Genomic DNA, 15937 nt, shown 5'->3' with positions numbered 1-15937 from the left:
CTAGGAGTACGTTTGGGATTGCGTTGCCTCTACGGCTAGATTACCAGGTCACCCGAAAGAAGATGCTGACCTATACAGGCCTGACTGTGTCAGAGCATCTTACTACGTGGTTCCAGAGAAAAACACCATGTGGCGTTCGTGCAGTGTGAACCGGCCTGAGGTCTGAGGGAGGTTTAGTCGACCCTGCCACGATGAAATCCCTCGTAGGCTTATTGTTACTGCTTGCTGCACCGAGACCAACGAAGACGGCGGTCTTTCGTCGCCAGGTTCACCATGCTGCCCAAGGCCCAACCTTCCCGGTCGGTTCCCAGTGATACCCGCGTTCGTCCGGACGTCAACCCAACGGCCCATCTCCGTCGATCGTTTCCCCCCTGTTCCCCCCACACTCATGGCGGTTGTTCCATCAGTCCACTCCCCGTCTCGTCTCTCGGGTAAGACCTCTCTCTGCTCTCGGCACGATGGCGGCTCGACAAGATTCCAACAACATTGCATGGGACCGAACCGATGACCTGTGGGATGAAGCGGTGAGGCAGATTCCTGTTTGTTATCCCACTGCCGGAAAACCATATCTTTTTGCCGAGGGGCATGCTAGGAGGGCCCGCAAAGTTAAGAGACACGCCGTTGATTGCTGGTGGCTTTAACGTTTTATATCCTATTCGACTTGAAGGCGCCTCTGGCGGCTTTCTTGTTTGGCTGCCTTGCCTTGCCCTAGCCAGGCCGTCTTCCCCGAAGAGAAGACACTTGCTGAAGTCGCGATGGCACGGTATATATTGCCTAACATACGTAGCTTTTAGGACTGAAGGTCTTCTACCACGGCGCTGACCCTATTGTTGGCCTGTTTGTGAACGTTCAAGACCTCGGGTCTTAGAAACCCCTGAGCTAGGCCCTGTTGACTCACTGCGAAGACCTTGACGAAATAGCTGGCTTGAAGCTAGATGTTTCTCAAAGCCAAGCTTAAGGATCTGTGTTTTAAGATGGAGTAGTGCGTGCTGTAGCTTGCACGACCTACCTTTCTGCGCATTGGAGCCCTTGTCCAGACAGGCCCTGGATCTCAATGCGTAATAGGACGGCCTATTATATTAAACATGAATAACATAGTATAGCTATCCAACGTCCCTGGTACAGTCTTTTTGGCTGAAGGCACTAGGTACTAGACATTTGACAAGTGGTGTAGCGCTAGCCAGGATGCAGATAGCGACGCTCCTCTTCCAGCACAACGATATGGTCTCTTTGGGGGACGACTGCAAGACCGAATAAGTCGCGCGTTAGCTGTTCCGCGGACTGTCCAAGCAGAGGACCTTGACGCTTTCTTCCCTGCGTGGCTGTGAAGCTTTCCCAATCCGACCTGTTCTAGTGTCGAGAGCTGCCTTCCCCCCTTCCGGTATCGCATGAAAAGAACTTGATACGACCCGCGACAACTAGTGTGCTGGGAGACCGGTTGGACTGGTTTGTAGACGAGGTCGTGTCTGCTTTTGAGTGTTAGGGAAGGGGGTAATGGCTGGTGTTTATATAAGTGAGCCACGGGTTTCGTTCCGTTCTAGAGACGGAGAGGAATGCTGAGTCCCTACCCCTCTCATCAAGGGATCCGAATCATTGCTGTTCGTACCATCACCTGTGCCGCAGAGATGCTGTCCCCCCCGCCCCTTCAGCCTCCCGGCGGCGCTTGCCCTCGTCGCCGCGGCGCCCTACAACACCTTTGAAGGCCCTGGGGCCCCCCGTCTGCAACGACGTGGCGGCGGTCCACAACTCGACCAGCGTGGATGACATCCTGTCCCTCATCCGGGACGACGGCGACGACGAGTGGCTCGCCGCCTCGACCTCTCCCGGCCTGCTGGGTGTCATAGTGAGGATAAAGTTCAGGATCTACCCCGACTTCAAGGTCTACGCGCAACAGAAGACGTGAGAGAGCGACGAGGCCTCCTCCCCTCTTTCACTGTCTGTCGCCGGCGAGGCGGGCCCGACTTCTTCGGGGGGGGGGGGGGGGGGGGGGGGGGGTGGTTCGCTGCTGACGTTTCTAAACAAGACCACAACCTCGCCAAGGTCCTCATGGACGAATTCCCGTGCTGCCCGCACTGGACCAAGAATACGAGAGAGGTCCTGGCCCAGCCGGCGAAGAACATTGACCCCGACGTGAATCCCCGCAGCCATCTCTGATCAGTCTACGTTGTCCCGCTGACGCAGGTTTTATTTATTCATTTATTTATTTTTATATAGCATATTGTACGATTCGAGGCTGTCACGGAACGGTTCGGTCTGAACGGAATCTTCAAGAACGTCGTCGACGAGGCCATTGATGTCTACTAGGGTACAGATACTAGACGGGACGTAGTTGAAGCTGCATCTCGGGAAGGACTCGCATCCTGTTTTTCTTTTCTTTTCTTTTCTTCTTCACGTCTATTATTCGCCTTCACACTGACTACTTGACTTGGTTACCTGGCCTGCTTTGCGTGTAATGAGGAACTCGCATAATGGTGCGGCAGAGGTGATAGCAGGAAACAGGTGAGCTTCTGGAGCTAACGTCCTTTCCCGGTCGTATTCATCTACAATGGATGGATGCAGCCCCTCCTCCGCACCTCGACTCTTGGAGCATCGTGAAACGGAATTAGGTCGTGCTCGCGGGGGTACATATGAGAAAAGTAGTGACTAACCCCATCGTGATTGGCGTGTGTCTTTACTCGGGCCTTTTTTAGGCGGGCATTCCTCGAAAGCGGAAAACGTTCAAGGTCTGCGACAACGCGCCACGCAACTATGACGTTCGAAGGGAAGGATTTTGAGACACGCCGACTAAATCCGACTTCTAGCATAGATGGGGGGAAGGCAGACAAAAGACATGAGGAGCGGAGCCCAGGAGAAGTCGAAGTCCCCGTCCCCGGACGTGGACTCGGGCGGGCCCCCCGGGCCGAATATACCGGCAGTCTCTCCCCTTCGGCGAGGAAGGCCCGGGTGAGAATAGAGTTGCCTCTGCAACAAACAGGGGGAGAAGGTCCGTGGAACCTAGAAAATCGAGGTATTCCCGATGGACTGATATTGTTCGGGTGGATGCGCAGACTCGCAGGACGGTGGTGTGCTTGCTTTGCATGTTTTGACACCAGACTAAAAAAAAAAAAAAAAAAAAATCTCTTCAAATGTTCATCTCACAAATGCGGCGGATGAAAGAAAAGAGTGAAACCTTAAAAACGCGGCCGGCCTCTCTGGCCGGTATCATGCTTCTGATTCTCTATCTACTCGCGCGCGGGGATGGGCTCTGCCCAGCCTCGGCGAGACGACGTTCGCCTTTTCCCATGTGAGCTGAGCTGGGTTATCATTTGCGACATCCTTCGCTTTCAACCTCGCCCTCCCCCCCCTCCCCCTTCCTAAACACTTTCGCTCACGCTCACGACTGGCGAAACCAGCGAGCTGAAGACGACGGGCTAGACTCGATTCCGCAAGCGATGCGGCTGGTACCGACCGCCCTGCCCTTTCCCGTCGTGAAACCCCGTCCGACGCGCGCGGTGCGTCGAGTCGTCCATCTTGGGACAGCAGCTCGCTCGTCTTTTACACGCGCGCACCAGGGGGGGGGGGAGGGGGGAGGGGATTGGAGCAGGCTTCCCTGTCGATGCCGAAGAGCAAACGCACATCCCGCTCCGAAGAAAGAAAAGGTTAACGTTTCCTCCCCTTTCGCGCTCGTCTGAAGGAGGGTCACCGTCGCGTGTTCGGGGTTTTGGGGGGGGGACGCTGCGAGAGGAAAAAAAGTTTCGATCTGGACCGCCCGCTTTCGTAACGAAAGGCGTGTCTGCCAGACCGGGACAAACCCGGTTCTTTTCAACATGTCCTCTTTTTCCTCCCCCCCCCCCCCCCCCCGCTTTCCCCCTCTGGGCGGAAAGACAGGCCAGTGTGCCGACGACGTCGGGTCAGGTCTGGCGGGAGAGCATCCTTTACCGTCATCCGACGAATTGGAGCCTCACAGTGTGCGCTATACTTGATTAAGCCCTTGATCAGCTAACCGGAGAGTTCTGCAACCCCAATTGACCTGTTGTAAGTCCCGTTATGCGTAAGACTCTGGTGATATCTAGCCTCCGTCGCTCAGACTCTCTTCGCAGGCGTCAGCTTCACCATGAGCGGGGGGGGGGAGGGGCTTATCCCACGTGAAACAGCACTTCTGCACCGCCCAGTCTTCCATCCCGGGACACATCTCCCGGTCGTAATGCCACAGGGTTTGCTCGGAAGCAGGCGGAGCTCAAGCCACGCCAGGCTATGTAGGGTGAGCATCGGCAAAAGGGGGAAGCCGAAAAAAAGAAAGAGGAAAAAAAAAAAGAATAATAGTGACTGAAATAGGGAAAGGATTTCCTCTCTGAGGCGAGACCTTACTCGATGGGAAACCCGCTGTGAAGCAGTGCTGCAACAGTACAGGGGAGGGGCCAAGGACACACTCACTAGGTCCTTTCCGATGCAGTTTCTCGGCCCGTACGAGAAGGGTTCGTGCACAATCCCGCTTGCCGTCCTTCCACTCCGGGTCCTCCGGGTGGAGCCACCGCTCCGGGATGAACTCGGTCGGCCGGGCTCAGTTGTTCGGGTACGTGAAGGCCACGTACGGGTTGAGGCAGACGAGCATCTGCGCGCAGTGTTTCAGATAGCCACTGCACACAAGCGCGCGCGCGCGAGATCGCCTTCCATTGAAAATAGGCACAAAAAAAAAAGGGGGGGGGGGAAACGGTCGCGGAACACTCACGCCTTCGGGGATCACGTCGCCGCAGATCCCCGCCCCACCCCTCGGGACGATCCTCGGCATCCTCGGTCCCCCCCGGGCTATACATCCGGGCGGTACATCCTCAGCCCCTCCATCAGCACCCTCCGCAGTTACGGCAGCCGGGCGAGCGCGTCGACGCTGGTGTCTTCGCTCCGCGCGAACCGGGTCTGGATCTCCTTCGTTCCGATTGCTGTCGCGGCCAGAGTTTTCACCGCCGAAGAAGTGGAGAGATCCTTGGGCATCTCGGACTTAAGGGGGCGGGCTCATTATGTCTTTCCATTCTTGCGCTGTCCGGGGCGAAGAGAGGCAGAGACAGAGTGTGCCGCTGGACGTAGGACAACTCTTTGGGAGCGACGTGGACGGTGCCGGGGCAAGGCCCTGTGGATCTTGCGCGCCTTGGGGGGGGGGGCGTAGGTGCCCATGAGCAGGTAGAGAGGTTTCTCGTCACCGGGCTGAACCGTCAGAGAAGCGGCTCCGGATAACGGCGCAGCGGGTGGAAGGAGACATTGTATATGCTATGTAGGAGGTATTGTGGGTGTCTTCAGTTCTGCGCCGCCTCCCCTCCCTCTCCAGCTGCTACCATGGTTTGGCAAACACAAATCTATATAGATAAAAGGCCAGCTCGCTGCGATGGAGAGCGACTGTCCGTAACCTAACGCCATCGTGTGGTTTTACGCGGTCGTCATTTTTCCTTCTTCTATGTTTTTCTTTTATTTAGCAAAGCTATCACAGTTTTGTGATACGAGAAGCGTAAACATGAACGTGTGAGCTACTCGAGAGTATCAACCCACGTCTATTGACCAAAGTCAGGCTGGGCCGAATACGAATTTCGACGCCGTGTTTGGGCGGCAGCGAAGGCCAGCGGTTTGCCTTGTTGGGCAAATTTGCAACGTCATCGCGCGAAGGTTTTGGGTTGGAGGAGACAGCACACGGTACGGTTCAAACCAAGACGGCTCGGTTGGTTTCATGAATCATCAGGCTGTTTGCCATGGTAGAATCGACACCTATCCGTTCGAGGGCCGGCTCGGAGCCGAGGTCGGGACCACTCGAGACCTGGATGATGTGCTCCAACTCTCGTCAGTCCTGACGATCGCCACGGTCCCGGCTGATGCAAGAAGAGATCCGACTTAACCGAATGTAATGGGCTTCAGTACGGGTCATGGATTCGCGCCGCGACTTTCCGGCAGCAAAAGTCAGAGGGCAGAAAGGTCGGGGGAGAGTCAGCGCCACCTTCATCACCTTAGCTTTATCGATAAGACGTGATCGCAAGCCCCCCCTCACCTCCTCTCCGCTCGCTGTTGAGCTCCTTGCAGCAGCATCTACGTCACGATGTGGTCCCTCTCCCTCGCATTCCTCGACTGTCTCTCTACGGCCCCCCTCCAATTCGTATTTCAACGGTGCCGCATTCCAGAAACGTTTGAGAGTGAACAGAAATAGAAAGCCAAAGAATCTACCAATACTCGGCGGATAGTAAGGTAAAAAGAAAGGGAAAAAAGGGGGAAAAAAAGTACTTGACGCAAGCAAACAAGCGGGGAAAACATGTCTCCAATTCTGATTGTTGGCGCCACTCGGGGCCTCGGGGCTTCCCTCACCAAGAAGTACGCCGCGAAAGCCGGCGATACGGTGTACGGCACGACGCGGTCCAAGGAAGGCCCAGAGGGCTTCCCGAAGAGCGTCAAATGGCTTCACGAAATCGACTTGACCAACGACAAAGTCGGCGAGGCCATCGTCAGCCAGCTGCGTGGTTCAGAGCCGTTGTCGGCGGTGGTATGTTTGTGGATTACACGCCGGATCTTGGCCAGCCCCGTCGTCTAACCACCCCGGTAGATCATCACGGCAGGCTATTTCGCGACCGAGGACTTCAGCGCCGACAAAGGCCCGAACTGGGCCGAAGAGCAGCGCATGTACACGACGAGTTCCATCGCACCCGTCTTCATCGTCCATGCGCTCGTGCACGCCGGGCTTCTCCAAAAGGACTCCAAGGTCGTGCTCGTCTCGTCCGAGTCCGGGAGCATCACCCTCCGACACGAGACGGAGGGGGGTGGCAACTACGCGCACCACGCGTCCAAGGCGGCTCTGAATATGGTGGGCAAGTTGCTGAGCCTCGACCTGAAAGAAAAGGGCGTCATTGTCAGCATCGTCCACCCGGGCTTCATGCGCACCGAGATGACCAAGGGCGTGGGCTTCGACAAGTACTGGGATGACGGCGGCGGTAAGTGCATTCGTGCTCGCTCTGGAAAGCCGTGGCGCCGGCCTGAGGGGGTGCATTGCTAACATCCGTGTGCTTGCAGCCGTCACGCCGGACGAAGCTGCTGAGAGTCTCATCGGCTGGACGTCACAGCTCGACATGTCCAAGACAGGCGAGTACTGGGCGCCGAGAGGGCCTGGTAAGTGGCCGACGTCCCGGTTCCACATTCGGGAGGACAAGACATTGACTGACACACCCCCGTCGCAGGCGACATTGGCACGGCCGAGCCGGTGCTCGGGAAGGGCCTCTCGACGCCGCTGCATCTTCCATGGTGATGGCTTGAAGAATGCTCTGGTCGGTGGTGGGTAGACGGAAATGCCGCTGCGGTATGCTGGGGAGGGGGTCTGGGAAGAACCAAGGCGGCCTAAGCCATGGGGCTGAGGGGCCATCTTTTAGAATTCGGACCGGGTGTTCCCTTTGAGAACCGGACAGGCAGGCTTCATGGGTGCTGAGTCGGGACGAGGCAATTCTGTTGTTGACAGGGACTCCAGCATGCATACCGCCCATTCACCTATACCGTACCGTGCCACACGCATAAGAAGCAACTTTGTCATCGTCGAGCACCCTGTGCCCCCGTCGACAATGATAGCGGCTGGACATTGTCGGGGGGGGAGACGGAGGGCGGTTCACGTGTGCAACTCTGCAAATGAGACAAACGATTCGCTTGATTGTCCACCCCCCCAGCAGTTCCCGCAGCCGTAGTGGAGGGAGGTTGAGCACCGACGTAGCCACTAGAGTGGCAGAGATGCTGTCTTCATACATCAAGCAGCAAAAGGAATAAGGAGACGCGACGGTGGCCGCGATCGCATGCTTCGCCGATGGTAGATCGACTGGCGATTCGCGGGTGACGTGGAAGATTTCCGTCGCGCAAATATGATCTTCTCGAGGAGTCGCTTGCCTCTTCACGCGGTTCCCCGGCTGGGGTTTCCCCTGCTCTCGTGGGTTTGCCGCAGCTATTAATATTAATCTAATTCCCGATGATCATCTGCCAATATAAGCAAGCTCCGTTATAAGTTTTTTCTTTTTTCCTTCTTCTCTCTTTTTCTAGCTTCAATGCTACCTACCAGCCTCTCTTGTCCATGAGAGCTCGCTTACGTTTCAGATTGGCGACGTGAGTCTGGGATGACGCTGCTTCCGCCTTCTTGTTCTACGAGACATCGTGACGACGACAGCGGCTCCTCGACTCCATTACGAAGTGTGTATGAGATGGAGAGACTCACCACTAAGAACAAAGGAGGAAGGGGGAGGCGTCGGTGCCAGAAATGCGTCATACCATCAATGTCTCATCGGCAAACGAGCATCTTCGAGTGCCAAGCGCCTAAAGGCATTTGTTGGTTGCCTCATCCAGGTACGGAGCCTTCGTGCTGCCGCTTCCTTGCCACCTTGCGTCTGCGTACGCGTTGCTAGCTAGCTAGCTAGCTAAAGAGTCAATTGGTATGCTAGGAGGGATGGGGGAGTTTGACGACTGGCTGGTCCAGATCAGATCGTCCGAGGCTGAGATCGGAGGGCCTCTCCCTCGTTGGGTGGGAGCACCCAGTGCGCGTTTGGTTTCCCTGTCCGAAGCTTGGCAACTCCGATCGGTAACTGGTTTCCACGCTTGTTGCTCAATGAGTGTCAAGACGGAGCAGGCATCGTTCCTCATCACGCAATCATCACGCGCAGACGGGGTCTGTGTCCTTTGGGCGGGCGAGGAGAGTAGCGGCTGTTTGCGCTCGGTTGGCAGCTGAGATCGAGCGACCAAGTGAAGTTATCCGATACAGAGCAGTTATTGGGCGCCACCGAGAAGACCGGGCTAGCTGACATGGACGGGTGTAGCGTAGATGGCGCATCGAGGCTGAAGGCCATGAACGAGAGCGCTTTGGAGGAAAAGCGCTGCCGCTGCTGGCTGCTTTCCCATGCTTCCCTGTCGCAATGAGCAGCTGGGGGGGGAGCCCAACACGAGGTTGCAGTCCAGCATTTGAGAGGGCGGGCGACGAACCAGGATCCCCTGTTATCTTTCGATTCTCGTCATCTTCCAATTGTCAAGTACTGAAGGTACTAGGGGAACAGGGCAGGCGTAGAGCCCCATCTCTCATATTGATTTCCAGTGAGAAGAGTGGTGTGAGTAACAGCTGATGGCCGAGTCCTCAAGTAAATCTCAGACCCGAAGACCAAAGGGGGGGAGAAGAACTGAAGAAGTAAATAAGGATCAAAAGGCCGTGGGTCCAAGTGGAGGGAACGTATATGTACATGTCCGACAAGCCTGATCTTGATTGATGTCAGGTACATACCGTAAGGCAGTAAGTAGTATCTAGTTTAACCGGACGGCGAGCCAAAGGTAGCGCGGTATAAGGAAGAGGACTCGTCGGTTGTAGCCGGTGTGTGCATACACACGCAGGGTACTATGTATGGTGCTCTATGCAACAGGCAGACACGGCTATGTGGCCCTGGGAGGATGTAAGTAATGCATCTTCAACCAGATGGCGCGTGGGCCGAACGAGGGTTTCTCCTCTACGGATTTCCGCGTCGTCGTCGTTTGCGAACCCATGGGGATTGGAATGAAATGTCGGAAGGCTGGTGATGCAGCAGGTAATACCAGCAACTGGTGACCTGCCAAGTTTCAGGGGGTCGTCTTATTTTGCGGAGTTGCATTGGAAGCGAGGATCTAGGCGCATAGTACCATGTCACTTGACCGTCGACGAAGTTGGTGAGCTGCAGGCTGCAGAACATGGGGCTTTGGTAGAGGGAGGGTATCGTCTGTTCTGCACACTACCACGTAGTACACTGCGCACGTGGGGGCATAGTGTACATACGGTAGAGTGATCACGGGATCCTCAAGGGTCCTGGGGTGGTGGGCGTTGTCGGTGCGTCTCGTTGGCAACCCTCGGTTAGCCGAGGACCATCACTCCCGCGTTGGTCAAGGCTAGTGTTTTCCAAGACCCCATGCCGCGATACTCGTTCGAGCGTAGAGCGACGGTGGATGGATATCCTTACCATCTGTAAGCCGAATTTGGTCCGACACAAGAGAGATTGCGCGACAGGCGACAGGCTTCTGGCCGCGGCAAGAGACTTGATTCAGCTAGCCGCCAAGCGGTAAAGGCAAGCCCAGGATATCTCAGGTATCGTAACCAAGGTGTGTCGAAGCATCAGTGACAAAGAGAGAGAGAGAGAGAGAGAGAGAGAGAGAGAGAGAGAGAGAGAGAGAGAGAGAGAGAGAGAGAGAGAGAGAGAGAGAGAGAGAGAGCTTGGAAGGCGTTGCCATGACTGCCACCCATCACCACCACCCGATTACCAGGCGCTATGCAGCCACAAACAAAAGCCAAGAGGCACTGTGCTGGAGGAGGCGGCGACGGCGGCGTCCGGTCGGCAACAGTGTCGGGCAGGCGATGTCCAAATCCTCGGGATCGGAGTAAGGGCGAATACCAATGCGAGTGAGGTGTAGCGTATTCGTAGAGATATAGAGGTGGAATTAGGCCCGGTCGGGTTGGATCGAGGTCGAGGTGGGTGGATGGATGTGCGAGGTCGAAATTGGGTGGTGGCCCAGGCCAGATGCATCACCCAGGTACTAATACCTCCGCTCTGTCCTAGGTATCTATCTACCTGGAGGACAGAAAGCACCTACCGTAGTACCTGTTTACCCAGCTGGGACCAGGACCAGGGCCAGGACCAGGTTCAGGTTCCAGTTCCGGTTCAGGTGCACTACCTGGTATATGATTTATTGATGGGATGCGAAAATGGGGACGAGGCGATCGGAACGGGTGGAATGCGCGGGGATCGGGGAGACGGACTGGGCAGCCACCGCGTCGTAAGGATGCATTGCGTTGCATGTTTCTCTCTGCTTCGCTCTCGTGTTCTTTAGTATTATTTTTTTATTTTTTATTTAGTTGCCGGTGATTTTTTCTTGTCTGGTTTCCCTTTCCAGGACTCATACCTTGGAGAACAGAGATTCTTTTTTCTTCTCCCCTCCTTCTCTCTCTCTCTTTCTCTCTCTCTCTCTCTCTCTTCTTTTTTCCTCTCCCTCCTTCCCGAGGAAGAATCAGCTAATATCTACTACTAATACGCCGACGCACCTGCCCGCTCAGCTAGCCTCTTGCTCTTGCTCTTGCTCTTGCTGCCCTTACCGCCTCTTTCCTCTTTCATCCCTCTTTCTTTCCTCACCGGGCGACTCGGGATCCCGACTAGCTTTGCGCCTTTCGAGACCCGCTTCCTTCCTTTGTTCCTTCCAGCAACGGCAAGTATAGCTTGCAGCTCCCCCTCCTTGCTTCCTCCCTTCCCGACGACCCTCTTCCCAGTGGCACCACCCGCCAAACCCGAGACCTACCTACCTCGCTTCCATCTCACTTGTAACCGTATACGAGATCGCGAACTGAACCCAACTTCATCCCTCCCACCAATATTCTCTCCCGGGCTCGAGATTCTCTTCGCCCCTCGCTTTGACTCGCTCCTCGCCCGTTCTCGCTCGTCAGCCTTTCGCATACCCGTCCGACGTCACCTCTCATATTTCCATACCGACCAAACCGTCCCGCATTCTCTAAGCATCCAAACAAGACTAGCAACAGCGACAGGGCCATTGATCCGATTAACACATCAAGCACGTTCTTTACCGACAGGCACCGACCGCTCAGGAGAAACACCGTCACTTCGGCCAAGAAAGGGAACACGGCACAGGCCATTGACACGCTCGGAGTCGACAAGGGAGAAAAGAACCAGTTCGAACGAAACATCTCCGACACGCCAGCCCATCCCAGCCACTCCTCGCTGGTACCGAGACACCAAAAAAGTTGGCAACACGGCCGCCTGCCTATCCACGACGCAACCCCGTTGGGTCCTCCGTCCGACTTGACCTGATCAAAGCGACCAAGAAGTTGGGTCGACCCGGTCCGTGTTGCAGTCGCACAGAGCCCTTGTTACACGCGCAACACACTTACCTACCTACCGAGTGCACAAGCTGCCAAACACCACTATTGCGGCGGCACTTTGGATCCTTCTCGGAGTGTCTCTATTTCATAGCCTTGGAGTCCGGAGCAACCCCATATCAATCAGCCCAATCGCCCCTCCCGAGAGGAAAAAAAAGGGAGGACATTTTCCCGCAATCCCGGGCGTAAAGACGCGGTAGTTTGCCAAAAAGAAAAGAAAGTAAAAAAAACAAGAAAAAGCAAACGACATATCTCAGTCAAGGGTGAGTGAACCTGCAGGTTCCCTTTTCGGCCCACTCTTCATACCGCTGCTGCTGCTGCTGCTGCTGCTGCTGCTTGGCCTTGCTGGTAGCCCCCCCGTTCGTCCATTCAACGACATTGTCCACCGCCATCCTTTCGCAAATCCCCGATCCCCCCAGTCCTGTCCAAAACCAAGCAGCCAAACCCCTTCTTCAACCTCGCCCGCTGCTCCGTGGACCCTGATCCACCACTCTACCACCCAGAATTCCAAGCCAAATCATTCACTTCCCAGCGCACCAAATTTCCCCCTGAATTGGCCCCAAGCCCGATATTCCCATTAGCCCCCACTCCGTTGACTCAACCCAAACCAAATGCCAGCGGGTTATTTTGAACTGACATTGGCCAAAAGCAGGACGAAGTGCAGCAGCCCAAACAGACGCGCATTGCCGACTATTGTCGAGATTCCTCGATATTACCTCCGGTCGGCTCAACTCACCCCTTTTTTTTTCTCTGCCTCCACCCACCATCGGTACCTTCACTCCACGACCCACGCTCATCCAGGCCCCCCCAACCCATCGTCGTCCATCTACCGCGACTTGCTTGTTCGTACACCGCACTCATCCCACAGCCCCTGGCCCAGGAACCGTCAAGTGGCCCCCGCCCGCCCCCTAAAAATACCCCCCCCAAAAAACCGTTCCTCGCTGCGTTCGGCGTCCCTGCAGCGAGGTATGACGCTAGCAACGGCCATTTAGCAACCTAAGAAAATCAAGTTCGCTAGCAACGCTCGTCACTCCCTGATCAAACCGGGTCGGCCAGCTGCCCTTCTTGCGGAAAAACGGCCGATCTCTTGACTTCCAATACTACGCGCCCGCCCATCATCATTATCCATATTCCCTTCCCTCACGTCACGGCAAGACGGGGGGTGTACCACACCATCCCGCTCATCCCAAACCACAGCCAAAATGTCGACGGCACAATCAACACAGCCAGGTAAGCCAAGCATCGAGCACTGATATGGATATGCACCGGCATGTCGTATCTTTTTTTGACTTCCCACCATCTTCCCACACCCCCTTTTCCATGCCTGCCACCATCTTCCTGGGTTTATCACCCCTTTGACTTTGGCCTTGTCCAACGGGAAGAGAGCCGCCCATTTCACGGATTGCACTGCCGCCCAAGCAAACGCAAGCACGGCACCCGCTCCACCCAGTTGTCGAACCTGCTGTGTCATGTATACTTCCCTCATGTTTCACATCCCTTCCCCCCCTCGCCGTCATTCGCATGCACGGGGTGGCCGTCTTTGCCTATGTCTCTCTCCTATCGAGTTGCTGACTTAACTTCCTTGGAACAGGCCATCAACCTAGCAGGTCTGCCGCCTCTGGCTTGACGCTTAATCTCTCATCCAACAACCCCTTTCGCAACCGTGCTGCCTCCCCACTCCTGTCCGGCCCTACCTATAGCAACACCACCTCGCCCGCTTCGCCTTTTGACGACCCTCCCCCTCGACCTGTCTCGCGCAATCCATTCCTCGATCCATCATACTCGTCTAGTCAACCAAACCTCATCCGAGTAGACAACATGGCACCAACACTTGACCCCAAGGCCTCGCCCACCGCCGAGGAGCTATTTGTACGTGTTCCATATTGTCTCGATTGAGACGGCGCGAATGTGCCTTTTGAATCGCCCGTCGATCGCCGCCGTGCATACCCGTCTTGGAGGGCTTGCGGTTTGCTGACCATTCTACCCAACAGGACAGCCTAACTATCGACGATAAAAAGCAATCGCGCCCCAATGGAGGTCCATCTTCGACGAACCGTCCCCCTGACCAGCCTGGCCGCCGCGGCCCTCCGCCACCTGGACACCGCCCGTCGAGATCCCAGGAAGAGGCCATGAGACAGCGGCGTCTCCAAGGCAGCAACGGCGGACCCCCCCGACCATCTGGATCACAGGCATCGCCTCCACGCCGACCTCGGGAACGCCGACCGCGTAGGAACTCGGACTCGTCTGTTCTGATCGACGTTGAGAAGCCCCTCACCGAGGAAGAGAAGAAGGCAAAGGAAGCCCGACGTCGTGAGAGAGAGCGCCGCGCCCGGGAAGGAAAGGATAAGGACCCCAAGAAGCCCAGTCGCAGGCTTGACATCATTGATCAATTGGACGCCACTAGTATCTACGGCACAGGATGTACGTTTTTTCTCCAATCACCCCCGCCCGGTCGCTCTTTGATGCTGACGAGCACAGTATTCCATCACGACGGGCCCTTCGATGCGGCAAACCCGCACCGCAACCGCAAGGGCAGTCGGCGCGCACCGATGCACGCCTTCGCCAAAGACTCTCTGAACATGTCGCTCGGCGGCTCCGGTCCGCTTAACAAGCGTCCCGATCACGCCACTTTCTTGGGCAACAACGATGGCGACGCCTCTGCGGATTACGCCACCGCCGCCGCGCGAAACGCTGAGCGGAAGAACGACCCGGCTGTGTTCGACCCCAGATCCCGCGGCTCCATCGTCTACGGCGAGGAGTCGTTGGGTCTCGGCGCCTCGACATTCCTCGAAGGTACTCCTGCAGCCCGTGCCGCAATCCAGCGCACCCAGGCCGAGCAAGCCCAACAGACTGCTGCTGAGGGTCTCGGACGCAGCAAGTCGATTGCCCAGCGTATCCGTGGCATCAAGCGAGAGCCGCGCGAGTACGGTCCCTCTGGCCGCATCACCAACCCTGAAGGTGCCTACACTTCACGCAGATCGCCTGACGGCAACGGCCCTGCCACCAGCGTCTCGTACACGGGTGAGCGGAACCCCTTCTTTTCGGAGTACGGAAAGGAGCCAGAGACGATCTCGGTCCGACGAAACGGCGCCAAGTCGCCCGGTACCCCACCGCCAGTTCCTCGACGGGGCTCTGCTAACGGCCTCGAGCGCCGTGCCACGGCTGACGTCATTTCACCCACCGAGGAGGGATCTAGCAAGTCTTCTGGTGGCTTCCTAGCCAGAGTCAAGAGTCTGAAGGGTGGCGGCCGAAAACGTCAAACTTCGGACGTTGTGGCACCACCACCCCCGGCGCCCGGAACTGCCGCCTAGTGGAGACGCAGAACTTAGGAATCTGGACACGAGCTCATTGGGCCGAGGTGTAAGATATCTGGTTGCCGGTGCCAGCAACGTATCACCCGGAGACAGTCATTATTTTCTTTAAATCGCCGTACAGTAAGGCAGTCGGCTGTGGCAGGGATTCTTGAAGCACCCAGAAGCCAGCCATCTGACGATGTGAGGCCATATTACACCAAACAGGTCTCGATGCACACGTCAGGTTAATCTGATGCGACAAAGGCAGTGAGCACACTTGGTCAATACCGAATTCTGGATCGACCCGGGAGGGAGGGTATAAATGAAGGTTTTTGAAGCGGCTTGTGGTGGCTATTGGGGAAGTTAGCCATGACGAGAAGAATCACTGCTGTTGAGGCGGGAACAGTTGCACATGTGTGCGTCTGGGCCCTCGCAGGCAATCCCTTTCTCGTGGATAATGTTATTTCTTTTGGGGGGGGGAATGAGCCTCCTATTCTTCCCGGTTTTGCAACAACAACAAGTACTCCGTTAGCCAAGGGAGGCCACATTACACATGGGAAATGCATAGAGCAGGCAGGCAGGCAGTCAACAGTCCGTCGGCAGATTGTTATGAATTAGCTTTAGTGAAAAATGGAAACTATCAAGCCACAAAAGCACCATTACAGCACAGCACAGCACAGCACAGTAGAACAGAGTAGTGTTTTGTTGATATTGTTCTGTTCCCTTTGCTCGTGGTGCTGCCCCTGATGGCATAGGTGTGCAGGGTATTTTTGGA

The 15937-nt window shown here is 56.1% G+C and overlaps 5 protein-coding genes across 5 annotated transcripts; all 5 read left to right on the top strand.

The window, feature by feature from the left end:
- Window positions 1-332: 332 nt before the first annotated feature.
- LY79DRAFT_704836 (uncharacterized protein) lies at window positions 333-1970 on the top strand. Its single transcript, XM_060564988.1, has 2 exons — window positions 333-524; window positions 1703-1970. Exons 1-2 carry the CDS (start codon window positions 459-461, stop codon window positions 1901-1903), a joined length of 267 nt encoding a protein of 88 aa, XP_060412375.1. The 5' UTR covers window positions 333-458; the 3' UTR covers window positions 1904-1970.
- Window positions 1971-2046: 76 nt separating this feature from the next.
- LY79DRAFT_671119 (uncharacterized protein) lies at window positions 2047-2304 on the top strand (the record flags this gene model as incomplete). The annotated part of the gene is made up of 2 exons (XM_060563873.1): window positions 2047-2130; window positions 2215-2304. The coding sequence occupies 2 exons, from the start codon at window positions 2047-2049 to the stop codon at window positions 2302-2304; spliced, it is 174 nt and encodes a 57-aa protein (XP_060412374.1).
- Window positions 2305-4337: 2033 nt separating this feature from the next.
- On the top strand, window positions 4338-5513 carry LY79DRAFT_271111 (uncharacterized protein). Its single transcript, XM_060552025.1, has one exon. The coding sequence runs from the start codon at window positions 4427-4429 to the stop codon at window positions 5138-5140; it is 714 nt and encodes a 237-aa protein (XP_060412373.1). The 5' UTR covers window positions 4338-4426; the 3' UTR covers window positions 5141-5513.
- Window positions 5514-6265: 752 nt separating this feature from the next.
- LY79DRAFT_591557 (oxidoreductase) lies at window positions 6266-7249 on the top strand (the record flags this gene model as incomplete). The annotated part of the gene is made up of 4 exons (XM_060561293.1): window positions 6266-6493; window positions 6554-6938; window positions 7018-7113; window positions 7182-7249. The coding sequence occupies 4 exons, from the start codon at window positions 6266-6268 to the stop codon at window positions 7247-7249; spliced, it is 777 nt and encodes a 258-aa protein (XP_060412372.1).
- A 6438-nt stretch (window positions 7250-13687) lies between these two features.
- LY79DRAFT_519023 (Pal1 cell morphology protein) lies at window positions 13688-15180 on the top strand (the record flags this gene model as incomplete). The annotated part of the gene is made up of 3 exons (XM_060555092.1): window positions 13688-13738; window positions 13861-14290; window positions 14348-15180. The coding sequence occupies 3 exons, from the start codon at window positions 13688-13690 to the stop codon at window positions 15178-15180; spliced, it is 1314 nt and encodes a 437-aa protein (XP_060412371.1).
- Between the last annotated feature and the right edge of the window lie 757 nt (window positions 15181-15937).

The sequence above is a fragment of the Colletotrichum navitas genome, assembly GCF_030913465.1.
Source record: "Colletotrichum navitas strain CBS 125086 chromosome Unknown LY79scaffold_45, whole genome shotgun sequence".
NCBI lineage: Eukaryota > Fungi > Ascomycota > Sordariomycetes > Glomerellales > Glomerellaceae > Colletotrichum > Colletotrichum navitas.
This window is presented reverse-complemented; position numbering and strand designations above follow the sequence as displayed.